Source organism: Gracilinanus agilis, chromosome 1 (assembly GCF_016433145.1).
Source record: "Gracilinanus agilis isolate LMUSP501 chromosome 1, AgileGrace, whole genome shotgun sequence".
NCBI classification, from domain to species: domain Eukaryota; kingdom Metazoa; phylum Chordata; class Mammalia; order Didelphimorphia; family Didelphidae; genus Gracilinanus; species Gracilinanus agilis.
Window position 1 is genome coordinate 540,194,901 of NC_058130.1, and position 27,340 is coordinate 540,222,240.

Here is a 27,340-nt window from a genome sequence, read left to right on the forward strand (position 1 = left end):
AACCTAAGACCTCCCGTCTCTAGGCCTGGCTCTCAATCCACTGAGCCACCCAGCTGCCCCCTTTTTGTAGTTGTTTTTTTTTTTTTTAATATAGAAATAAAGATCTGAATAAGATGTATATTTGGCAGATCGACTGTCCGGAACTTCGATTTCAGGACTTGGTTGAAATTTGCTAGGGGGAAGAAGAGCTTCCTTCCTCCAGCTGAGAAAGGTGGAAACCCCCAGTTGGGGTGCGCTTTGAAGCCCATCGGTCTACTCCCGTCGTGGCCACCAGGGGTCTCTCGGGAAGCCCAGCTTTGGTGGTTACTCGGGCGTCTCCTTAAAAACTGTTAAAGCAACTTGTGAAACAAACAAACGTTTCCCTCCTTAGACCGTGGGGGGGGGGGGGGGGGGGGGAGGGGGGGGGCCGGTCCAGAAAGGAGCCTCCTCCTAGGATTCTTTCCCCCTGCGGAAGGGCCAGCCAAGCCCAATAAGAAAAACTTTATACTATACAAATAGGAAAACTTTCTAAACTACAAAGAAAATGCTTTATTGCCTCAGACAACTGGCCCAGAGGTGGGGGGAGTGAGCTTTTCTGAACTGATCTCTCTTTTTTCCTTAGCCACCTCTTGGCTTCCCTGGTTAATGTCTAGCCTTCACCAATCTCACTCGGACCCCCCTGGTGGATGTTTTAATAACAACTTGACATAGAATTTCATATAAGTATTATAGCTTGCCAAGGTATTGTGACAAGATGAGAGTGGGAGAAATCAAGCTCCCAAAGCTAGACTCTATTACATTCCAAAGAGGGATTTGAAGATTTAGTTAAAAGTCAACAGTAAGAGAAATACAGATAATAAAGAAAGAGTTAAAATTTTAATATGACATTAGAAAAACTGGTTGAGGGAGGCATGGGTCACTGGAGAAATCACATACAGAAAACCCTTAGAAGGTAAAGAAAATTAACAAATCATACATTTATATAATATTCAAAGGTTTTCAAGGTATTTTCCTCACAAGCCAATAATTACCAGTTCTTTCGATTCTACCATAGTTGTCCCTCTGTAAAGTTTCCCAAAATATTAAAAATGTTGGTAAAATAATCTATATGGTTTAAATCTCCCCCAAAAGGCAATACCAGAAGGAATATCAGAGACCAATTATAGATACAAAAATCCTAAAAACTAGTAAAGAGAAAAGCAAAACTTAAATCAATTTACTCTTTGAAAGAAATTCTCTAAATTTCCCCTAAAATTTAGATCAGGCACCACACCGCTTTCTGCAGGAGAAGTTTACAGGTTTCTCCAATGTCTGGTACTACTGTCATCTTGTATCTACTTTGCATGATAGGAGAATGTAAGTGCTCCTCCAGGGCAGGGCTTGTTTTGCTATTCTCTTTGCATCTCCAGTAATTGTTATAGAACCTGGCATGGTAAATGCTTTTTCAATACCGACACAATTCAGGACATTAAAGCACTATGAAAACTTATATGCATAGAGTAGCCATGTGGCTCAGTGGACAGAGAGCCAGACCTAGAGACATGAGGTCATGGGTTCAAATCCGCCCTCAGACCCTTCCAAGATGTATGACTCTAGAGCAGTGATGGGCAAACTTTTTAAAGGGGAGGGGGGCCAAAGGAAAGGAAATGCTCATCTGTCAGTCTATTTCTAAGGCAACTCTTTCGAAGTTTCATTGTATTGTATCCTATACATTGTATTCGTCAGATTAGGAATAATGTCACACCCCAATAAAACATTTCAGGGGGCCACATCTGGTCCATTGGCTGTAGTTTGCCCATCACTGCTCAAGACAAGTCACTTAACCCCACAATTGCCTCATCCTTACCACTCTTCCACCTTGGAAATGATACTTGAGGGTAAGACTTTAAAAAAAAAAAAAAAAAGAAAAATTATATGATTATCGCAACAGAGGTCCAAAAAATAATATCTGATAAAAAGGAGCACTTTTTGTGTATGGCTATTTTAAGTTCCATAATGGAAAATGTGTTTACATGGCAAAGAATATATGTTTTCAAAATGAATCCATATTATATTTAATGGAAGAAATATTAGGTAATCATTCAATTTAAAAATAACGACAAGGTAAACATACTATTTGTTACCATTTCTATTTAATAAGTTACTAAAAAGACGTACTTACTATTAAAGAAAACTTTATAAAAATATGTACATGTGTATTTAAGGGTGAGGTTACTGAGGCTTCTTCCTTTCCTGAGATATAACACTAGGTGTGAACACAGCACACAAATAATATGATTAGAGTACTCTGATTACAGTTATGATGTCTGAATTTTGTGGCTATGTTCAGCTGTTTCAGTTGCATTGCCAAAAAGTTAATATTTATTAAGGTCTTATTTATAACTGTCTAAAATATCTAAAGAACAAATATGGCAAAATGGCCAAAAAGAAAGTGAAAATATCTCATTTAGACACAGAAAGCAGAATAATGCTACCTGGCTCACCTGTAACCCTGTACTAGTTTCTACTATGCAGCAGAATCAATGTCCTAACAAGGTGGTTCTCAAGGAGGCTCTAACAATAGATTATGCATGTCCCCTCTCCATCCCTGAAAGCTGATCCTCTTATTCATATAATTAGCATACTTAAAAGTATGAATGATGGGTGAAGATTGACCTATAAATCTGTTCCACCCATGTAGCCAGCATAGAAAGGGCTAAAACACAGATAAGGCAAAGATGCTTTACTTAAAAGCACTTCTGGTTTACTGTCATCCCTGTTTGCTAGAAGGAAAAGGAGTCATTAAAGCCATGGAACACAGCTTCCCTTTTTAGCAAATAGAAACTAAAAATATGTTCTTGGTCACTTCTACCTAAGAATTTGTTTCGTTTTTTCCCTGACTGCATACTTTTTAACAAACAGCATCTTTTGACTGAAAGAAAGAGAGACTCATGTAGTAAGAAGAGAGAGAAGACTACTATGAACCAGAATTCTGGGAATTATTTCCCTCATTGAATCTCTTTCTTACTCTATAAATAAAACCATTACATCATGCTGATACAGCAAGCTGTTCAATTACAGGAGGAAGGCTTGCCCTTCAACACATGCAATGAAATGCTCTGCCACCAAATGCCTTGGTTACAGGGACAGCAGAGAGGTTAATCATCTGAGATTTCAGCTTCCACACTTGCCAGTGCACACAAATGAAACTGCCCATATGCTAAAAGAATCTTTTCCAATTTAATTTTTAGTCACTTTACCTTTATAACTAATTTGTTGAACAGAGTCACACAGAACTATCTTGTTCTACTCAGAACAAAATCTAGTTCTCCTAAGAATCAAGGAATAATGAACAAAAAGCCTCATTTTTGTTGTTTTAAAGTAAGAGCTAATGGAGAACAGTGGAGGGAATGAGTTATTTGGTCTCTTGGGTTTAATGATAAAAGTTGCAAGGCTAAGTGGAATTGGTTCATAAGAGGATGGAAAGTACAAGAAGAAAAATGAGACCTGGGTTAGGTTGTATGAAGGCAGTGAGATGTGGAACAGGGAAAGGACGGGAAGAATCCAAGCAGTGTTAGAAATCATACTGAATTTTAGGAAGTTGCCAGGTTGTGCAGTGGATAAACTTGTCATCAGGAAGATTCATCTTCCATAGTTCAGATCTGACCTCATATAGTTACTGGCTGCATGATTCTGGGTAAGTCACTTAACCCTGTTTGCCCTGTAGGCAAATGGATAGAATTCTGGGCCTAGAGTCAGAGTTCAAATGCAGACTCAAATATTTATATTAACTGTGTGACTCTAGGCAAATCACTAAACTATCTTTTCCTTAATCCACTAGAGAAGTCTGAAGGATTTATGAAAAAGAATGCTATCTACCTTCAGAGAAAGAACTGTCAAGAGTAGGAATACAGATGAAAGCATATAATTTATCACTAATTTGGGTACATGTTTTAGGGTTTTGGTTTTAAAAGATTACTCATTAATAAAAATGAATAATATGGAAATGTTTTACATGGTAATACATGTATAACTCAGATTGAATTGTTTACCAGCTCCTGGGGGAGAGGGAAGGAGGGAGACAATTTGGATCACATAACTTTGGAAAACTTTCGTGAGAATTTATTACATGTAATTTGTAATAAATAATTAGAGAATCCACTAGAGAAGGAAATCATTCTAGTATATTTGCCAGGAAACCTCTTATATATATAAATAATATAAATATAATATATAATATGGAGGTCAAGAAGAGTCAGGCATGAATGGACAATAACAAAATACTGGATATGGAACCAGCACTACCATTTACTAACTTTTAACATTAATATTTTCTTGAGTTCCAAATTTTCTTCCTCCCTCCTTGAGAAGACAAGCAATTTGATATAGTGTATACTTGTGTGGTCCACATTAGCCATGTTGCTAGAGAAAACAGATAAAATAAAACAAAAAACAAGAAAAATAAGGTAAAAAGTTTTTTTTTCCAAAAAAGGACATTTTCTCTTTTTAAAAATCTCTTTAATGTTACCTTGGTTAAACTTGTTTTTATTTTAAACCTCCCTACACTTCAAGGGAGCTTCAATATATTTGCCGATGTCCCCAGAAAAACAGGATTTAGGAGAGAAAGACTCTGAAGCCAGTTTGTAAAATGAGGTATTCCCCACATTAGGAATGGTCTTAATTTTTACAGTGAAGTATGAGATATGGTCCTCAGCTTGAGAAGATGGAAGAGGCATTCTGAAGGAATCCTGAAGAAGGATGAAAAGGTCTTGAAAAGTTCCTATTTTAAGTGAGTTAGCAAAATTAATTATGGAGATGTAAAAGGATTGTCTTGCTGCAGAGAGGGTCTAGGCGAGGTTATGTAACATAAATTTGTACCAAGGTCCATGCATTTTGGACCCAGTTGGTATATCCTGGTGACTTTCTCTAGTTCCACTGAGAACCATATGATTAAGAACAATGAAAATGGCAAATGATCAATGAAGGAAGCAAAAGATTTTAGAGTAAGGGATAATGAAGAGTTGAGTTGACTTACCAAGAAGTCAAATATAGAAGGGAGGTGAGTGTATCTAGAACAGGAATCCTGGCCTAGTAATGATCTGAAATGTGGAGGGATTAGAAAATATGATGAGCATATTCCCAACTTAGTGAAGGCTCATAAGGCAGAGGGAAAGATGAAATGATAAAAACTGCAATCAAATAAAGAAATTACAGGGTTTATGAACAAGGAAATAGAATACTTCTTGCTGATGGCAAAATCAAGACTATGACAATATTTATGTGTAGCTGAGGTGGATTAGAAGAGTAAGTCAAGTGAAATGAATAGAAGATAATCCAACAGATTAGGGCATTTGAAGGAGCATCAATATGTACACTGAGATCTTCTGATAAGAGAGTAGGGGCTGTGTCAGAGAGAAAGATTATGAAGCCAAGCAATGAACTTACGGAGGAAGGAAGAAGATTGTCTTGGGGTGATTCAGCAGATAACATCCACCAGGATCTGGATTGAGTGATAAATTTAAATAGTGTGAACCTCAAAGGAGAAGTTGCTAAATAAAGGTGGGCGATAGAGAAAGTCTGGAAGAGATTATAAGGCATAAGGGCTATTCCTCCTTCCCTGCTGATGTGGCTGTTTGTCCTTTGTTTTCAAAGACCATGGGGTAATGTCTTGACTTGCTAGTGAATTCTGACTGCTGGAGGAAGTCTTGCCATGTTTGGGGTAGACATCCTCCTAACTCACCAATGGTTTTGAGGTCTGTCACTAATCTTCTATTTGGTTTAGCCCATCTGCTGAGATGGTTTTACCTGCTGAGTGCTGCAGGTTCTTCGAGCCATAGATGAAAGTTGGGTGAAAGGTGGACACCAAAGGAGGATGAAAAGCCCTGAAAAGTATTCTAACAATTCAGGGATTCTTTTTTATGAAAGATATTTTATTTTACCCATTACATGCAATAATAATTTTCCACATAAGTTTTTCTGAATTTATATGATTCAAATTGTCTCATTCCCCTCTCCTTTCCCAAAGATGGTAAGCAATTTGATCTGGGTTATACACGTATTATCATGAAAACCTACTTCCATACTGTTCATTTTTATAAGAGAATATTCATATAAAATCAAACCCCAAATAAATTAAAGTGAAAATAGTACACTTTGATCTGCATTCTGACTTCACCAGTTCTTTCTCTGGAGGTAGATAGCATTCTTTGTCATTATTCTTTCAGAAATGTCCTGGATCATTGTATTACTGAGAGCAGCTAAGTTGACCATCTCACAAGACTGCTTTTACTGAGTACAATGTCCTCCTCATCCTGCCTTTTTCACTCTGCATCAGTTCATGAAGGTCTTTCCAGCTCTTTCTGAAATCATCCGTTTTTATCATTTTTATAGTACAATATTATAGTAACCACCATCCATACCATAATTTGCTTAGCCATTCCTCAATTAACGGATATCTCCTCAATTTCCAATTCTTTGCCACAACAAAAAAGGCTGCTAAAAATATTTTTGTAAAAGTAGGTCCTTTCCCCCTTTTAAAAATCTTTTGGGGATACAGACCTAGTAGTGGCATTACTGGATCAAAGGGTATACATGGTTTTACAGCCTTTTGGGAATAGCTCCAATTGCCCTCAAGAATAGCTGGGTCAGGTCACATCTCCACCAACAAGGCATTAGTGTTCTAAATCTCTTGATACCACATGAAGGATATCACTGATTAAACCTCACTTTTCTCACATGACTGTTCCACCTTCTTTTCTGGTTGTAGTTTACCAAAAAGAACAATGGCTTATATCTTCTGGCTGTAACTTTTGCAATAAATTTTTCTGAAGGATTAAAGTTGTGGGTTACCCAAAGGGCAATGGAAAGGGGCACTGTGGGTGTGTATGGACTACATTACCAATGAAAAATTATGTGGGAGAAAGAAGGTCAGGTATATTACCAGAGAGAAATATGAAAAAACTACATATGCTTATTAAAATTAATTGGAGAAAAATAAACATGCAAACCAGAGAACCAAAGGAAAGAATTAGGAAGATGGCAAAAATAAATCTGTCTCTTAACACTTTAAAAAATAACCAAGGAAGAAACTCAAACCACATATTTATCACCTAGTCCATTTACCTGGCTCTGTCTTTAAAGATCCAGTGGTAGTCACCCTTCGTTGCTATCTATAAATCTAATGGCTAATTTCTGTCTTATTGAAAAAAAAGTATTTCCCCCCACAAAATGATTATAACCTTCCTGAGATCCAATGCCTAGATATTCTACTTCATGGCTTTATATCTCAATAGTCAAATATTCTGTATATATATATATTTTTTTCTGTATATTCTGTATACATATATATATTCTGTATATATATATATATATGAATAAAGTATATATTCATGGGTATATGCTGACAGTAAAACTTAAAATATCTAGAGACCTGCCTTTTAGAAACCCCAGACTTCCACGAATAGCACTAAATGTGGAAGCAGACATTCCCCCCCCCCCCCCCCCCCCCCCGCCCACTCAAAAAAGACAGTATCTGTAGCAGTATCTGTATCTGTAGAGGTAAGGAAATAGTACCGGAGTAATTTGGAAGGATTATTACAGCCCCAAAAGGCTATAATTTTCTTGAAAATAGTAGTCAATATTTCCAACAAGTATTAGACGTTAGAAGAATGAGTCCATAATGAAGTGGCACAAAAATGTCATCTATATTTCAAAAGTCTTCAAGGAAATATGCATAAAACCTCTTTACTATATCATGTACCTAAACCTCAAAAGCACAGGTCTCCAAGATAAAGTATATCTCGAGGGTGTCAAACAAAACCATAACATTAAAATCTGGGAGTAGGCAAAGACCTTGGAGGCTTGCTAGTTCAACCCACTTCTGAATGAGAATCTTAAACATCACACGAGAAGTCAACTCAAGCTTTGCTTTAACACCTCCAGTGGAGGAATCCATTACCTCCCAAGGCTGTTTTTCCTTAAGTTAAGAGACTATCATTTTTGCATAATTCTTGATGTTCCTCACACAAGACCCTTCATCTCCATATTTTGGGCATTTTTGTTAACTGTCCCATGTTAGAAATGTTCTCTCCTCATCTGCACCTCCTCGTTTCCTTCAAGTCCAAGCTAAAATCATACTTTCTATGAAAATTCTTTGGCAGTTCTCTCTTACTTATCTTGCACCATATTTGTATATGTTGTTTTCATGCTGTCTCCCCCGCAAGACTATGAATGCCCAGAGAGAAGGACCTATCTTTTACCTTTCTTTGGATCCCCAGCACTTAGTATATTGACTAAAATATAATAAGCATTTAGTAAATTCTTACTGACTGACTCATAAACATCCTTAGTTTCTTCAACCAGTCCCTATATAGTATGAACTCAATATCTTTCATCATCATGATTGCCTTTGTGCTACTTTCCCGAATTCATCTATTTTTTCATTCTGTCCAGGTGGTCTGAATGTACTCCAATGACAATATTTTTCCTGTTTCTGTTCTGTTTATCTTCCCCTCAAATGTTTTCCATTCTGGTTCCTGCAGTTTCACAAGAGTATGTTTTCTTTAAGTACAATGCAATTCACATTTCCCTCTCTCCTATCTCTTAATTACTGAAAACAAAAAATAGAACTGAATACAATGTAAAACAGTTGTAAATTTTGGAAATAAAGACTCCAGAAAAATTATTCAACTATCTAACCTGTTTGAAAAATCCAAGATGAAAAGAAAAAGGGCAGAAGCTTAAGAGACATATATCATGAAAAGAGTACACAGTAAAATACTAAAAGAAAGAGTATAGTATGATTAATCCATCTGCTATTAGGACTCAGCTATTAAAATTCTTTAGAGATACTGTATCATCTAAAACTGTGGAGCACAACCATAAGAAACAAACTCAATGCCCCATATGCTTGTTAAATTTCTTCTTTGAGTAAAAAAGCTATGCTAGGAACTAGAGCAGATAACAAGCCTTTGTTAGAGACACCAACACAGGCAAATATAATACATGATATAACCATGATATACTAGAAATGTGCAAAATAAAGTATTATATATGGAGCCCAAGGGGGAAGGCAACACTCTTCTGAAGATTTTTAAAAGACAGGTAGGAACTAAGTAGGTAAGGTGAGGGGTAGGGGGAAGACAGGGCATGGACACGTTCAAGCATAGAGAACAGTATGGACAAAAGTAAAGAATTAGTAGAACAAAGGACACAGGGGATGCCAAGAAGCAGCTAGGTGGAACAGTGGATAGAGTACTGGACCAGGAGTCAGGAAGACCTTCAGACATATACTAGTAGCTGTGTGACCATGAACAAGTCCCTTAACCTTTGTCTCAGTTTCCTCATTAATAAAATGGGGATAATAGTAGCACCTACCTCTCAAGGATGATGTAAGGATAAATGAGATAATATTTGTAAAGCGTTTTATAAACTTTTAAGTGCTATATAAATGCTAGTTATTATTGTTGTTATAGTAATATACCCATTTAATTCAGAGAAATATGTCAAATTCTATATGAATTCTTGTTGGCTAAAAAAAAAAGACCAGAATGAATCCAAGTTCTAGTCCAATATTCAATGAAACAGCAAATTATTTTTATGAGCCAATGCAGCAATTGAGTTATGCAAATTTTCAGACCAGAAGCTTTCTTGTTCCAAGGTGAAATAGTGATAGTAGAAGGCTAGTAAAAGCCAGTGGAAAAATTAAATCATGAAAAACAAAAACTAAAAACTAAACTAAACTAAACAACAACAAAAAAAGTAACAAAAAAACCCCATGATGGTACCAAAGAATTGTGTGATACTTTCCTAAAAATTCATTCTGAGTTCCCTTGAACACATCTTACAATTCTGATAAAAATTAGCCACCAGTGTGAGTGCAGGCCAATGTGTCAGATACCAGTGAATCAGATTCCCCTAGATTTAAGCAGAATAAGGAGGGATAACAGTTTTTACATAAGCTCAGTTTGTAGATTCAAACATCATGAAATTTCTGATGAATGGAGATTGTCAACTGTTCCAGGGCTTAAATGGCATCACACATTTTTCGATAGCTTCCAGAATAAAAAGTAAAGAATGAATAGCCAGAATAATTTCTTCTGACTGGTTCTATAAACTCTATCTTTAGTGAAAGATGATTTTAAAGCCATAGGCTTACACAGGAAAGCTATTCTATTGCTGGCCAAGTACAAAGCTCCCTCTGAGAGAATAGAATTAATGAAGGGGAATATTTTTACCATCTACCTGGATGATTCAACCTCTGGAGCAGAATGTTATTCACAATGACATGTTATTACAGGAAGAACCTCATGGGAAAGTTGTCTCTTCATGCAAGCATCAATTTCATAATACAGGACCTTCAATCTCATAATAATATTTAAGCTGTCATTTCTAATCCTGGTTGGGTATGGAATTATATTCAAATTAAAACATTAGAAGCTGAAAAAGTTTTGGTTTATGTCAAGTCAGAAGTTATCATCATCTTTTTTTTTTAAACCCTTAACTTCTGTGCATTGGCTCTTTGGTGGAAGAGTGGTAAGGGCAGGCAATGGGGGTCAAGTGACTTGCCCAGGGTCACACAGCTGGAAAGTGTCTGAGGCCAGATTTGAACCTAGGACCTCCTGTCTCTAGGCCCAACTCTCAATCCACTGAGCTACCCAGCACCCCCTATCATCATCTTTTTTGACACTGTGTCTCCACATCTCACCCTGGTAGGAAATATAGTGGCTACTGCTAATATGCCCAATCTCGCTGCTGATCAGCACAGAAGCTCTATTTTTTGCACTGGGACAGTTTGCCCCAACTTGGGGAGCTTGGAAACTCCTTGCTCCTGGGGGCTCACCATATTAATGCCAGACTAAGCATGAACAACTTTAATTCTAGTGATTTCAGAATTCCCAAACTCCAAAGAACCATCAGTCTCAGTCTACCCAGTAGCAGGGACTACATAAGTGGGCCTCCCCAGACAGTGTCATTATCTTCTGATAATGAAGAATCTGTAGGATCTAAATAAAGCTCTTTCCCATGCAATCTTGAAATGGTGAGGAATTCTCCAAGCATTTATAGAACTATTACCATGTGCAATGCATTATGTCAGATGACAAGAAGACATAGACAAAAATAAAACAGTCCTTGCCTTTAAGAAGCCTTCAGTTTCCCCTAGTGGGGAGAAACAACATATACTCAAATAAGTAAATATAAAGATATAGACCCAAAATACTATGAAGTAATTCATGAGGAAATAAAACTAACAACTAGGGGATGGGTCACAAAATGATTCAATTGAGCGGAGATTGAAGGAAGCTAGAGATCCCACAAGACAAGGCAAGGAGGGGGCACATTCCAGGGACAAAAGATAAACTGAGTGAAGATGAAGAAGTAGGGAATGGAATGTCACATATGAAGAACAGCAACTAATTTAGTCTGGCTGTAATAGAGGATGCATGAGTGTAAGAAAAATAATGTTAAATGAGTTAGAAAGTAAGATTGAAGAAAGACTGTAAGGACTTTAAATGACAAATGGAGGGCTCTGTGTTTTATCCAAGGGATAACAGGGAACTGCTTTAAGTTTCTTGAGCAAAAAAGTGACATGGTTAGAAAGATCTGCATGAACGGATGCAGAGGGAAATAAGCAGAATCAGGAGACCATTGTACACAGTAACAGCAATACTGTTCAATGATCAACTGTGAAAACTTGGCTTTTCTCAGCAATGTGAAGATCTGGGACAATTCTGAAAGACTTATGATTGGGAATGCTGTCTGCCCCCAGAGAAAGAACTGATAGAGTTGTCTTTCATATCAGTGTATTTATGGTTTTATTTGAGGGTTTTGGTTATGTATGAATTTGCTCTTACGAGAATGACCAATATGGAAGCGTGTTTTACATGATAATAAAAAAAGAATATTGATTTGAAAGCTATATAGAAGATAAATCAGCAAGGGGAAAAACTAATTATGGAGGAGGATTAGGAGACTATTGTCATTTTCTATTAGAGAAGTGATATGGGTCTGAACTAGGGTAGAGGTAGAGTGAAAAGAAGCAGTTTCTTATGACAGGAATGTATTTCTTCTTTATCTTCTCATAGTCTCAAAAGCTCAGCTCAAAAAAAGGACCTATATATACAAGAATATTTATAGCAGTTCTTTTTGTGGTGGCAAAGAACTGGAAATTGAGGGGATGATCATCAACTGGGGAATGGCTGAACAAGTTGTGACATATGATTGTTAAGGAATACTAATGTCATACAAAATGATGAACAGAATGAGTTCAGAAAAACCTGGAAAGAGTTATGTGAACTGATACAAAGTAAAGTAAGTAGAACCAGGAGAACAATTTACAAAGTAACAGGAATACTGTAGAATGATGAACTGTGACTTAGCTATTCTCTCTCTCACAATTCTGAAGGACTTAAGAAAAATATTATCCCCCTGTAGAGAAAGAACTGATGGAGTCTGAATGCAGATCAAAGGATATTGTATATTTTGCTTTCTTTATTTTTGTTGTTTTCTTTTCTTTCTTTTTTTTTTTTTTGGTTTGTGTTTTCTTACATAACATGGCAGTTTTTAATGACTGCACATATATAACTTGTATCAAGTTGCTTGTCTTCTCAATGAGGGGGAAGAGAGAATTTGGAACTGAGTATTTAAAGGATAGAATATTGGGGACTGGTTGTATACATATTTGGGAAAAATGTTTAAAAAGAAAAATTTTATTCTGAACTCATCATTTCATTAAATTTTGTTTTTTATATTTTTATTCTGAACTTAAACACCAAATAAATTGAACATTTCAACATACACAGAGTAGAATTTTTTATTAAATAAGTAATTTTTATTTTTTTAGAAAAGTTATTATAAAAAAAGGATTGTACATGAAACTGTGGATCTCTGTTATGTAGAGCATTCTTCTTTGAATTCATCATGGTGTTTAAAAGAAAAAAGTTTGGCTCAAGGGTCACCTCCTTTTCCTGATATGTTTAGCTGATCTAAAAGCACAAGAGATTTCCTGATCTGTTTAGCTGAATAGTGCTTCCCTAGGAATTATTTTGTATATAATTTATATTTACTTATACTTTGTCTATGGTTATTTACCCTGGAAGAATAGAATGTAATGTCTTTTTTGTCTTTGTACTACTATATTTAGCATAGTTTCTTGTCCTATAGTTATCATTTAAAAAATGTTGGTTTATTGCAATATATGTTATCAAGGTCGAATGACACAATTCAACAGTGGATGGAAGCTGAAAATGATTCTCATGTTGGGAACCTGGGTACCTGGAGAGATAGTGGTATCCTCAACAAAATTAGGTAAATTTGAAGGCAGAGTGGAATTAAGAGGAAAGATGAGTTCCATTTCCAAACCTCTGAGTTTGAGGTACCTCTAAGACTTACATTTGGAGATGTCAAGTAAATGGTGACATGGAATTGGAGTTCAAGAGAAAGAAAAAGGCAGGATCTCAGAATCACTGGAGTACAGAGATGATACTGAAACTATGGCAGTTGATGAGAATACCAAGAAATGGAGTAAAGAGAGAAAAAAAGAACTCAGGGCAGAACCTTATAAGTCAGCTGCAGTTCAGCAGGGAGACACAGATGATCATCTGGCCAAGGAACCTGATGAGAAGCAGCCAGGCAGTGTCAAATGTGTTGACCACCACTATCCAGAGTGGTCAAGATGAGTGAGCAAAATCAACAGGAGTCAGCTAGACAGACACAGAGATGCCAATAGTTCTTCACCATTCTGATAGAGGAAATTGTACAGAATGTTGAAATGGCACTGAAAGGCAAACAAACACTGATAGCCACAAAAGTGACTATCTACAGGACACAAAAACTGCTTGAAAGGAGAAGCTTTAGCCTCTAAATCACTAACTCTGCAGAAAGGGGCAATCAGAAATTACTCTTCACTCTATCTCAATAAGACAGGGACAAGTGAGAAAAATGCAAGTTCAAATAAGGGACTTTCTCCTTAAGCTTCCATAGTCTCTTCATTCAATCTGGTTCTATACCATGTACAAGTTACAACTTCATCACATCATAAAACCTGATGAAAATCAAAATAATCCTGGGTTACCTACAAAAGGTTGAATTATGTTCAGTAAACTTTATTTTAAAAGGCAAGGTTATTCATTATATGCTAGGGGGAAGTTTACTTTTAAAAATTGTTCAAATAAGAGGTTACAGGTCTTAAAGGGATTAACCTGACAGGGCAAAATTCAAGTTAGGTTTTGCATGGTTTGGGAATAAATTAAGCCTATTCATAAAGGAATCTCTGAATTATTTGTTGACAGGCTAAGTTTTAGATAAAATTCTACTTACTTGTCACAAATAACTCAAATATGTTAATATGTTAGAGGAAATAGATAATAGCTATGGCAATGTGAAATCATTTCAAAAACAAATTTTAATTACTCAGTAGTGGAATTTTCAAGTAATAAGATAATTCCTCAGGCACATGCAAACTGCTAAAATCAGGTATTATTGCTTCATGAATTAATTTAAAACAAAAATCATTCTCTGATACACCAGTGAATAGTATTACATCATATTATGAAATTCAAGGCTGCCACGTCCCTCAGACTTCTAGTTTATTTTACTACTAGTAAAAAAATCTGAATTATTTTGCTTTATAGTTACACCAAAACCATATCTTGAGCTTTACAGCATTTGTATCTCATTTTACTAGACAATTTAGGCATCAGCACAACCTGAAGAATGCAAAATCCTCATTACTTTTGTTTCCTTACCCATACTATCTCTTGTTTCTTTGTTTTTTACTGCAAATAAAACAGAACCATTCAAGGTCACCCACAACAACTACTACTATAACAATTACTTATATTTTATAGCACTTCATAATTTACACATCCTATCTATTATTTTGTTTGAACTGCACAACAACATTGGGAGAAAAGACTAATGTAAGATGCTGGAGTAATTAGATTGAAGGGAGTCAAGCTCCTAAAATACTGCACCAAAAAAATAACAGAAAGAAACCCCATAAGCAAGAGAAACAGCTTATATACCACACATAAAAACAAAAGCCAACCAAAATTAAAGATAAGCAAAACAGAAATTAATGCTAATACAATTTTTAAAATAATGTAGAGAAACTGAATCACTAGATAATCCTGGGAAGGTAACAGAGAAGGAAAAAGAAACACAATTTCTTGAAAGAAGTCACTGAATGAACAGCTACCAGATCTAAAGAAATAAAACATGAAATGGTTATGCTAAGGAATTCATGGAACTAAATAAAAGATGGAAACTCATAAGCTCATACATTTAGAGCTAGAAGAGAGCAGTTAAATGGAAAGATTTTCACAGGTTCTCCTTGGAGCCGCAAAGAAACTGGAAGAGTTGATTTTACTATGCATTCAAAGGCAAGACATAATTTAATATCATTATTGAGTCTTCTCATTTTGCAGTGGTCATGACATTTGCAAAAAGACCATGAAAAAACCCTGCAATTTATGTGTCAGAATCTGTTGCAAAGGATGAATATATAAAGAATTTCTGCAAAGTACTAAATATTAGAAGCCTTGAAATTAAGGCTTCACTTACTTAGATTATGAGTCACTTTAATTCAAAGGCAGGCATAAATGATGACGGAAAAACGTATGTTGGAAAATATAGTTCAGGAGTAAGAAATGAGAGATAGCAAAGACTTCTAGACTATACAAAAGCCTTACACCTTTACAGCATGAATACATTTGATGAGAAAAGAATTAAAAGGTGCTCAACATAGAAGGCACCAAATGACATATCAAAATATAAAAATGATTTTACTTTAACGAGTAGGAAATGATTTATTGTGGTTGTTGAATCATTTCTGAGTCAGCTGTCTACAAAAAAATCAGACTTACCAAGGCAAGGATAAAAAATATCATGATCAAGAGTTGATTCTGTGGCTACACTTCACTTTACATAGAAAAATGTGCTCCTGAAATTCTGATTAAATAAGGCCATACTTTTTCCCATCCACTTAAGATTTTGACAATATTTTATCTTCATTTTGATATGAATTTCAATAGGAATAACTGTTGAGCTGAAAGCTTCTCTGTGCCTTAGCCTTCCAAGTATTCAATGAACTATAATAGAATACTTAGGTAACAAAGTTATCTAACAAAGTCCTTATGAAGAAAACACAAAAGGTGAAAAAGAACCTCTTAAGTTGAGTTCTATAGGGTCATCTTTCCTTAATTGTCTTTTCTAAAAGCTGAACATATCTTTACAATATTCAGATGTCTATATATGAGATATTCTTAAATATGTGTTTTTCTTGATTTAGGCCACCTTTAACACAGGTACAGGTTTAGTTTTTCTGATTTATATACAAAATAGTTATCATATATTGGACAAAAAACATCTAACACACATCACCTAAGTCTATGTGCTATATAAAGACATAAATAGTAAATGTATACAAATGGAGCGGCAAGGTGGCTTAGTGGATTAAGAGGAGGTGTAGAGATGGGAGGTCCTGGGTTCAAATCTGACCTCAGACACTTCCTAGCTGGGTGACCCTGGTCAAGTCACTTAACCCCATTGTCTAGCCCTTACTGCTCTTCTGCCTTGGAACCAATACACTGTATTAATTCTCAGACAGAAGGTAAAAAAAAGTATACATATATTGCTTTCAACCACACAGAATAAGATGCCCCTCCCAGGATAAGCTCATCACTTCAATACTCATCACCTGCTAACTCAAGCCTTAACTGTCACTACCTCCCCTTGGTCTCCTCTCCTCTTTCATTTGAGGGCTAGAGGGCAAAACACTAAGCTCTTCCCAATTCCTTCCTTCATAGAGGGCAGAAACTGGATTCTTGGCTCACTCCACTTTGCATCTGCTACTCTTAATTGGATTCAACTCCAAAGAAAAAGATGCCCCTATGCCAACTACCCCCTGGTATCCTGCCCCCCCAATTTCCTGCCCCTTTTTGTATATTTTCTCCCCCCTTTAGAGTATAAGCTCCTTAAGGTCAGGGACCATCTTTCTTTTTATTAATTATATTTCCAGCTCTTAGCACAATTCCTGATACATAGTAGGTGCTTAATAAATGTTTATTGGAGTAGGTATTACATATATACACATATATGTATACACACACATTTGAGAACCATGTCACTGGGAATTCACATTCTGTGAAATCCTTCATAACCAGATAATTTTGGATCTTTGAATAACTAACCATTCTTTAATGTGAGTCCAATGCAACCCATGAATGCCCCATGCTGATTTCTATTATTTGGCAAATAACATAAGTAAGGGAATGATGTACTAATTTAATTATATAGGACACAAGTCCAGTAAGTATGAAAATGTGTCAGATTATAACTATTAGAGAACCCTCAAATATCTCTAATTAGCCTTGATTTTATAACTCAGCCACAGCTATTAGTTCAATAGTGATGTTTTATTTACAGGACCATATCAATAACAAGGTATCCTTGTTTGTTAGCCATTCTCCGAGGTGCTGAAAGAAACTAACTGGGGTAGAAAAACTCATTTTGTTTTAAAGAACAATGCCTACAGTTGGAACTAAATTTACAACCAAATTAAGTGGCTTAGAAAGGAAATGTCACATCAAAATTATTTGATTGTAACTGTAAAGGAGAAACTGAAGGAAAACCTCTCAAAGCATAAATGTTTATTCTTCATAGCTCTTTAATAGCTTTCAAGAAAATATTAATAACATGAATTAAGATAGATATAACATAAATATAGAGTTCTTTCCTAGTCAATATAATATTGCATATATATATTCTAAAAATTTAGTTAGCTAGGTTTAAAAAAGAGAATTCTTTTGAAAAAATGCTTATCTACATAGTATTTCTCAACCATGTTACTATATAGAATATTATTTTAACTTTCACACAACAATCATTAACATTTATCAAAGTCCTACTTATATGGGGTAACTATTGCCAGTTTTTGCTTTTGTTTTAAAAAGATTGCCTTTTTAAAGAATCTTCTCAGAACTTATAGTCTAAAAAGGAAATTACTATCTACTAGACCAACTCTGGTCTCTGAAATAGTTCTCAAGATACAACGGCTGAATCATTTAAAAATTTCTTTTCTCATATATAATGTACCCTGAGGGAAGCTAGATTTTAGAAAATACCTTGAAAGGCACTTAAGAGCCGAAACACTTCCAAGTTATAATAATACACAGAAACTCTAAACTCTAGAGGAAAGAATTATGAAAAATTGGTTGGCTGAAATTCTGGCTAGTTTTTTGATATTGTTCATGAAAGAGAGGAGGTAAATAAAGATCAATCAATCCTAGATTCTGATTTCCACTGCCAAGGAAAAAAATTCAAGAATTGGTTTGCAATGAAAGTGTTAAGCAATGTTAGAAGAAGATCCAGTACAGTCTAAATCAAAGGATTTTTCATAGATAATTAGATCTTCTAGACACACCTTTTCGCAGATATTTGCATCATAACCTGGAACACATCCTAAAAGAGATCCATAATCTTAGGAATTTGGTCTAAACATTCACACAAGTAAAATCAGGTACACATAGAAAGTCTATTGTCCAGATGATGCAATGAAGTTGAATGGACAACCTATAGGGCTTGTTTATCAGTATAAGTAAGAATAAATAAAACATGGATTGCCTGTTGGAAACAGAAAAATCTTTTTATATGCCAAACTTCTCTCTCTCAAGAAAATCACTTAATATTAACCTACTTCCCAGGATATCTGCATGGCAGTAAATGATCAAATACTAGTCTCTGAAGAACCAAAATTAAAGATCATCAAAAGGCCATGCCAAATGTGAGTAGGGAACATCATATTACAAACAAGAAATCGTAAAGAATAAGTGGTATAAATTAAGTCATTTTTGTATATTCATCATGTATATTTAACAAAGAAAGATGGGCAAGTTTTGTAGAAAACAAGGAATACAGATGGATAGCACACCTGCTTTTGGGGATCCTTGCAATGGCAAGAGAAGGCAAGGAAAGCATTTGGCAATTTGGAGAGATGTCCTGGGATGAAGTTATGGCCCCGAGTCTCATATATCCAGTGATGGGTTACAACAGAAGGGAATACTCCCATTAATAAGATCATAGATCTATTTGAATATAATTGAACCTTATAGTAATGGTCTTTGGCCAATGGCCCAAACCACAAATCAAATAGGTTGGTGATAATCCAAGCTAGTACTTGAGATGAGACATAGTGAAGTTATTTCTCCTTTGCACATATTTCCATGTGTGTGTTGTTTTATCCACTGGACTGTGGACTCCTCAAGATCAGGGACTGTCTTTTGCCATTCCTTGTATTCTCAGTGCTCAGCCCAGTGCCTGGCACATAGTAGGAACTTAATCAATGCTTAGCGACTAATTTTACTCAGTCTGCTTATTGGCACGCTTAGTTTTTTAAAAATATTTTATAAACTAATAAATATGTTCGATAGATTAAACTTTGCACCAATTTACATTTAAGTAAATAAAATTCAAATGATAAATTGTTCTAATTTTTCAGTTAAGTTCTGAGCAGAATTTTTTGTCCCTTTATTCAGACATTTTTTTTCTCTGATAAGGTCATAATCAGTATGAACTCTCTTCTTTGAAGTCTACTTTTTCTCCTTGTCTTATTTTATAAAAACTATCCATATTTCCTAATATTCCTCATACTTGTCTGTTTTAATGGCATTATATTATTCCATTAAATGGAATCACTTTCTCACCGCTGAACATTTAGGCTGCTTCCATATTTTTTTGCAATTACAAATAATGATGCTATGAAAATAATTCTTTTATTTAGTGTCATATAGAACTAAGTGCCACTTTAAATTATCTTTCCTAATGTAGAATTCATGAAGGTACAAAAATGTATTAAGTAGGGAATGCATGTAGTTAATAGAATGATTTTCCCCTAAAGGAAAAGCAGTATTAGGGGGGCCTTACATATTAAGTAACTAATATGAAGGTGAAATGAAGCACTAAGTACCTAGTGAATCATCCCAGTTCTCATGAAAGTCTAGAGCTGGCTAAAAATCTTTACTGGTCTTTAGAATGGCAAATTAATCTGATGGATAAAAGGTAGTTGATGTTAAACCTCTCCATTCCTTAACTGCATTGCGGATCAGGCCACATTTGCTATATCAGTAGCCACCTGCATTTAGATTCTATGATTTTTATTATGTTTCCAACTTCAAAAATAGTATTTGTCATTTTTCCAAATTATCAAGAAGCAAAAGGCTTGCTACAACCAGCAGCATTTACCATCAGGGCATGGTTAAGGAAAAAGGTAGGAGAATGAGAGGAGGCCCTTAAAGAAGTTCTAGCAAACATCTAAAGAGAGTTTTAAAATGCATACTGTGCTTAGATCTAAGGCAACTTTTGATGTAGGAAGTAGGAATTTGACTGTGTGGGCATGATACATCCTTGGACCTGGAGCTGGGGGACCTAGAGAGAATGCAAGCTTCTTGAGAGGAGTAATTGTTTCACTCTTGGTCTATATCTCTAGATCTGACATAATTCCTGATACAGAATGGATGCTCAAGAAATATCTGTTAATTGAATGGATGAGGAAATTTTGAGACGTGACTGCAAAACAACAAATTTTCTCTCGCTCACTAGCTTAAAATAAATACTTTTATTTTGTATCATCCTTCCTTCAACTAAAAAAGAAATAACTGAATATTCCTGACATTTTCTTTAGTGGCAATAATGCCACAAGAGGACAAAAATACAAGCTGTTCCTTCTGAGACTCCTGTCCATGATACTTCTGGTTTATTTTGGAATATTATCTGAAAACTTGCCTATTAAGATAAAAAGAATATTCTGTAGAATTTCAACAAAATGCATATAATTCAAATTGACATTATTTTGTAATATACTTACTGAAATTAGTATGACATGATGAATAATTTTCTTTTAAAAAATCAGATATATTGTACCTCTAATCTCTGTATTCGTCCTTTGAAGAACATGAACAGGGAAGAATTTGGATAAGCCGCTTCTTTCTTCAGAAGAATCTCCTTGGCTTCATCCAAGCCTGCCTTGTTATCGCTGCCATCCAAGGCAAAGAAAGGACGAACTACAGTGTGATACCACAGTAGAGCTAATCTAAAGAAAATCAGGACAGTGAAGTTAAATACAAAGTTTACTGGTCTTTTTCATTTTTATTTTAAAGGGCACATGTCCTGCATCCCCCAAATATCTTTCATTAAACTCAGTTCTGACACAGATGTGGACTTGTATAGCCTCTTGAAATAAAAAAAGACTCTCTTTTAGTATATTTTAACTATGTCAAAACTCTTGAAAATGCTAATTAAAAAGTTAAATGCAAGATAAAAAGCATCCTGCTCTTTACAATTATAAAAACATTTCCATTTCTTGGATCATTTAAAAATGATAGCTAGAGAGTCAAGTCAAGCAAACAACCAGTCAAAATTCAAACAATTATTTACTTGTGCAATGAATGCAAACAAAAGTGCAGTGTAAAATGTAAAGAAATAAGTGCACAAATTAAAAACATTAATCCTTCACTAGAGGCCTCAGTCTCCACATTTGTACAATGTGGCAGCTAGACTAGATGACCTCTGAGATACATTCCAACTCCAAATCTAAGATCCTATGTACTTTCAGCCCCTTTAAAATACGTGAATTACCATATTCTTTCCACTTTTCCCAGTAGGAATTTTATTTGTCTTCATCAAAATAGATAGTTGTGTTGTGTAATAAACAGATAGGCTTTGATATAGACAGTCATAGATGTAACTCATAAAGGTTAGGGATATAAACTTCATAACTTGACATTAATAACTGAAAATAACAAGCTAAAGTCTTAAATTATAATGGACTGGATTAAATAGCAAAAATGATCAGAAAAAAGATCCTTTCCCACACTATTCTAAAACTTAAGCATAAATTTTACCTCATTAAAGGTTGGAACGATCACAATATAATCAGTTTTTATAAATTTAGTAAAATCACTCTGAGACTAATAAAACCAATATAATTATAGAAGGTTAAAAGAACTGTTATTTTATTGCTTGTAAGGATGTACTTAACATAATCTAACAAGATACCTGCTTGAATGAATAGATAAAATGAAGAATAACTGCCATGACAATTGTAGGTACATAAACATGCCCAGTAATTGGTCACAATTCTCTAGCACTTTACAATGTATAACAATACTTTCCTCACAACAATAGTGTGACATAAGTAATGCAAGTATTAGTATCCCCATTGAAACAATGGGGAAACTGAGGCACACAGAGGTTACTGGTCCTTCAGCTAGTTCAGTGGAGGGGCTGGGTCTTAGGCTCAGGTCTCACTTCAAGTCCAAACACTTTCCACAAAATTCTAGAAGGTTTACAAAGTCTATTCTCTTAAGAAAAGTATTTCCCAGCATCTGTTTTTATACCATTAGCTTCTTTATTCAATCAACACAAAGGACTAAGATTAATTCATTAAATGAAAACTTTGAAATTAATGGGATCCACATGAATAATGAGGCCAGTAAAAAAAAAAAGTGCAAATGCAATTTTGACCCGCAAAAGCTTCCAGGAATAAGAAGGTATCAGCATGATCTGCCCTCATCAGTTCACATTTGGAACGCTGAGCTCTATTTTGGGCATTCTAGTTAAGGAAGGACATTGTCAAGTTGGAGAAAGAGGAGAGCAGGATGTTGGAAGGGCCATAAGGATCAGGAGAAAGAAGTGGGAATGTTACCCTAGAGAAGATAAGGTCTCAGGGATGTGAGAGCTCTATTTAAAGCATCTCCTCTCAGAGGCTGTGAAGCAGAAAAGGGGTCACACACTTCCCTAAGTTTGGAGGGAAGACCCAGAGGCAAGGGATCCAAGTTTCAGTGGTAGGCGTTAACTCTGATGTCAGCAAAACCTTAACCGTTAAAAGTGTCCAAAAGTGGACAGGGCTGCCTCTGGGGCGGTGGGTTCCTCCTCCCTGGCAGAGGCGACATAAGCACTTGTAGAGCAAATGACAGCAGCAAATCCACAGGAATGAGCAGCGCTAGAAGACTGCTGAGGTTCCTTCCAACTCAAATTCTGGAATCAAGGACCATCGTCTCTGTTATTTTCACAGGACCGTACTGAAGGATGCTTTTCAAAATTGTAATGGAATGGGGATGGGGACTGGACCTGTGATTTCGCTGGCATAGGGAATTCCCTGGTGAGGAAACTCCCTCCACCAATGTAGCAGGTCAGCCCCTTCTTACACTTACAGTGTGAGAGAGTTACCGAGTCTGAACCCTGTGTCAGTCTGTAACGCCCTGAAACATAGGACCTGGAAAGTCACAGAGACCAAGGCAAGCCTTGAACCTAGATCTTCTGGGCTTTCAGGGCCAGCTCTACCCACTGTACTGTGTAAATAAATATGAATCTTGAGTTAGAGAGCAAAGTCCCTTGCATGTTAGCCAGCCAGCAAGCATCTAAGCACTTACTAGGTGCCGGGCTCTGGGCTTATGTCAACAGTTCACAGAGGTCTCCTTTGAAAGCATCCACTCGTATGAGGGATCTGACAGGTAGGGGTAAGGTGTAACTTCAGGCAGAAGTTCTTGCATCATTATTTAACGCCAATGGACAGTTGGGTTCCCAAAGACAGCCTTCCATGATTTCACTGGGGACGACCATGGAAGTCAGAGCCTTGCCTAAGCCTTTGTTCTAGCCAGCTTGGAAGAGGCTTTTCTGCCCACCCGTTCCAGAACTTTTGTTTCCAATTGGTACACAGAGAGAACAAAATAACACGACTGGCTCTGACTGATGTGTAAAACGTCAATTGTACTTATGACACCAGCTCACTGACTAATGGGCCACAAACTAGATTTCCAAATATTTAAAGTCTCTGTAAGAACAGAATTCTTGGGATCACATAAAAATGTATAATGAGCTTTCATAATTCCAAACTCAAATCAGGGAAGATAATCTCACAATCACACCATCTCCAAAAAGCATTTGAAATTGTAAAGTGAAAGGTTGTTCTCAATGGCCTCGGGGGGGCACCTTTCTGGCTCTATCTCTCTGATTTACATGATTCCTTCATTTAACCAGACTAAAATACATTTTCATTTTTATTAGAATTTTAAGAGAACTAAGGTCTGACTATCAGAATTCTACATGACATACTCCTACAGAATAAAAGTTCCCAATGATGTGAGGAACATCAAATTGTGCCAAAGAACTGGTTGTTTTACCTGATGTTTCCTTTAAAGTCTCATCTTTGATTGAAGTTTACTTACTTTCAACACTACATTATCTACCAAAGCATTGCAATATAGCTACTCACGTAGCTAAAGGAGCCTTCATGTCCTTACTTTCACTTGCATACATCAAGGACGCGAGGCCCTGCAGGCGGTCTCCAGGAAAACCCAGCAGGTTGATGATTTTGAGGAGGTTTGGGGGCACCATGGATATACAAAGATGAAAAAGTCCATATCCAAAGCTAACGGCCCCTTTCAGTCTATTGAGGGATTCCTCGGATAGCCCTTCTGCAGGAACGTGGTTATCGTTTGCAGCATCAGAAGGTTCTTCAGTCAGCTTCTTCTGATAGACTTCCTGTAGGGCGTTAATATCTAGGTAACACTTGTTGTAGATTTTCCAGGCTTTTCTGAGGATCCAACCACCTTTTATGTATGCTGAGGAAAAAAAAGAGAAAAAGGTCAGGAAAAAACAGGCTCTTTTAACGCATGAATGATCACATTCTGAATATAAGAGCAGTTAGGAGAATGTTCAGTTTTGCATATTTACAGCCAAGATAAGACTTCAGGCCAATTTTTAAGAGGAAACAGCACAGATACCAAGATAAGAAGACAATCTACATTTTTCATTTTACATATTAAAACAGTCACAATTCTATACGTGCTTGCTTGAACTATTGGCAAATGTTTTCTTCAGTTGGATTTTTTTTAGTCCACAATATTAATGACTTTCCACACAGCCCTATTCTCTCTACGTACATCACACATGGAGCTCCCATCCAGGAAGGCTGTCTAGTGACGAGAGGGTGCCTAGAATAAGCCATTCTCCTGCTGGACATGAATAGCTGCTATTTTCAAAGCTCTCCCACTATTTTTTGCTAAGACTTTACTTTATCAGAATGTAGGTTAAAACTGTAGGATCACGAAGAAGGCATCAAAAAAACCAGCAAGGGCCAATGAGGTGGCTTGGTGTATGGAGAGTTCAGGCCCAGAGATGGGAGATCCTGGGTTCAAATCTGACCCCAGAAACTTCCTAGCTATGTGACTCTGGGCAAGTCACTTAACCCCTATTGCCTAGCCCTTACCACTATTCTGCTTTGGAAGCAATACACAGTATTGATTCTAAAACAGAAGATAAGGGTTAAAAAAAAAAGACTCCAGGTTACTGAGGGTGAGTGAGAGACCTGGGCTTGTATTTTATTCAGATATCAATTCACTGACCAATAATTCTCATGTTTCCTGTCGATATAACAGAATATCCAATCTAAAAGTTATTGGCTACTATTGAATGAAAGTGTTATTAGAATAAAACTTACCAATTCCCACCCTCAAAAATCCATCTCACATCTATTCATCATTTTAAGTTTCACAACGTACTTTGCTCACAATAAGGTAATACAAGTACTACTATGCCCATTTTGTAGGTGAGGAAAACTAAGTTTCAGTCATTGTTCATAATTACATAGAGCTGAGCCTCAAATGTAGGTCTCTTGATTCTAAGTCTGTTTTGTTTTGTTTTGTTAACCCTGACCTTCTGGTTTCAATAAAGAATTGGTACTAAGGCAGAAGAGCAGTAAGCATGAGGCAACTGGGGTTAAGTGACTTGCCCAGTTATACAAATTTGAACCCAGGACCTCCCATCTCCAGGCCTGATGCTCTAATCACTGAGCCACTTAGCTGCCCTTCTAATCCTCTTTTACCACTACTGTGTGCCAGAAGAAAGAAGGAAAACACATAAATGGGCCTACAAAACATTAGATTATGATTTTTTCTTCTTAATGAAAACACTGTAGGTATGGCCAAAATAATGAATCACTTCTGCAACCTGAAGAATGTAGATCTCAGCATTGTCACACGTACATATAGGTGAGAGAGATGATTAATTAAAATGTGGCAAAAGGTTAACAAATAAGAAACAAATCTAAAAATAAAAGTCATGCTTGAAAATATGAAAGAATGGGTTACAAAAAAATTCTTGATCCTGAGAATTTCTGAAACCCTAATTTCTCATCAACTATCAGCTGACTACCTGTTATACAAACTGCATTCAGCACTGTGGTCATTAAAGACAGTTTTGTACCCTCAAAGAGCTTATAACTGGAAAGAAACAAATGTAAATAATAATAAAAATGAACAATGCAAAACAGTAAATAATTAATTGCTAATTACATTTTGCTAAAATTGCCAGTACTGGCATGCCCATGCCGCCACCCCAACCAATGTCATTTTGCAAAAACACAATGACATAATCACCTCCTACCTAAACTGTCCTGACAGTTTTAGGTTCCTGGGCCTTCCCAGGTTCTGACTCTCTATCAAGAGTTCCAGTTCCTGTGCAAGCATTAAGTGCTTGCTTGTGTCCTAAACAGTGCTAAGAGCTGAGGATACAGATACCAGCTGAAAGAAGGCCAGGCTCTGTCCTTGAGGTGCCTCCATCCTAACGGGGAAAGTGAACATCTAAAATCTAAACTCAAGCTGAAAAGCAAAGGACACCTAGGTGCCTCGTGAGGAGACAGGTAGAAGTCAGAGAGGAAACCTGGAGAGGAAGGAGTCATGGTTGGCCTGGGTGCTTCCCTTAAATGGAAAAGAAAAAGGAGAGGAATTAGTATTTATTAAGCCCCTACTATGTGACAGGGACAAAGGGAAGGGTTTTACAAATATTATCTCATTGGAAGTTCTAGAGGAGATACCTGAGGATGCCTTCCCAAGGCTGAAGTGAGGCTTCTGGGATATTTGGAGCAGAGTGGAGAAAGTCCAGAAAGCAGCCTGGAGAGCACCACAGCTTATCAGCATTCTGATAAAACCAACTGCCTCTCTGTAATGTTATTTTCTTTAACATCATGTTTTCGTGGAACCAATAAATGATGTTATCAAGCTAACAGTGTGCTCTCAGGTGCACAGAGGGTACAGTTTGGAAAGTAGTACAAAAACATGCCACTGGAGAAGGAAATGGCAAACCATCCCAGTATCCTTGCCAAGAAAACCCCATGGATGACTATGGTCCACGGGGTCATGACTGAATGCAAGAACAACAACAATGCAAAATTAGATTAGGGAAAGGGTACATCCAGAGTATAGAGGATTCTGAAAGCTAGGCAGAAAAGTGGGTTCTTGATACAGTAGGAAATAGCAGAATGCAGAAGAAGCACATAACAAAAATAATGTTTATGGACAATTAATTTCACAGCAGTATGCAAGATAGA

At 36.3% G+C, this 27,340-nt stretch overlaps 1 protein-coding gene across 1 annotated transcript in view; it reads right to left on the reverse strand.

The window, feature by feature from the left end:
* Positions 1–27,340, reverse strand: part of TTC39C (tetratricopeptide repeat domain 39C) — a 107,005-nt gene that overhangs the window by 30,194 nt on the left and 49,471 nt on the right. The window contains exons 5-6 of the mRNA XM_044666556.1: positions 24,227–24,575; positions 20,875–21,043 (exon numbers count right to left, since the gene is read on the reverse strand). Coding sequence (XP_044522491.1) covers positions 20,875–21,043; positions 24,227–24,575 — 518 coding nt within the window. The remainder of the gene's footprint in view (positions 1–20,874; positions 21,044–24,226; positions 24,576–27,340) is intronic.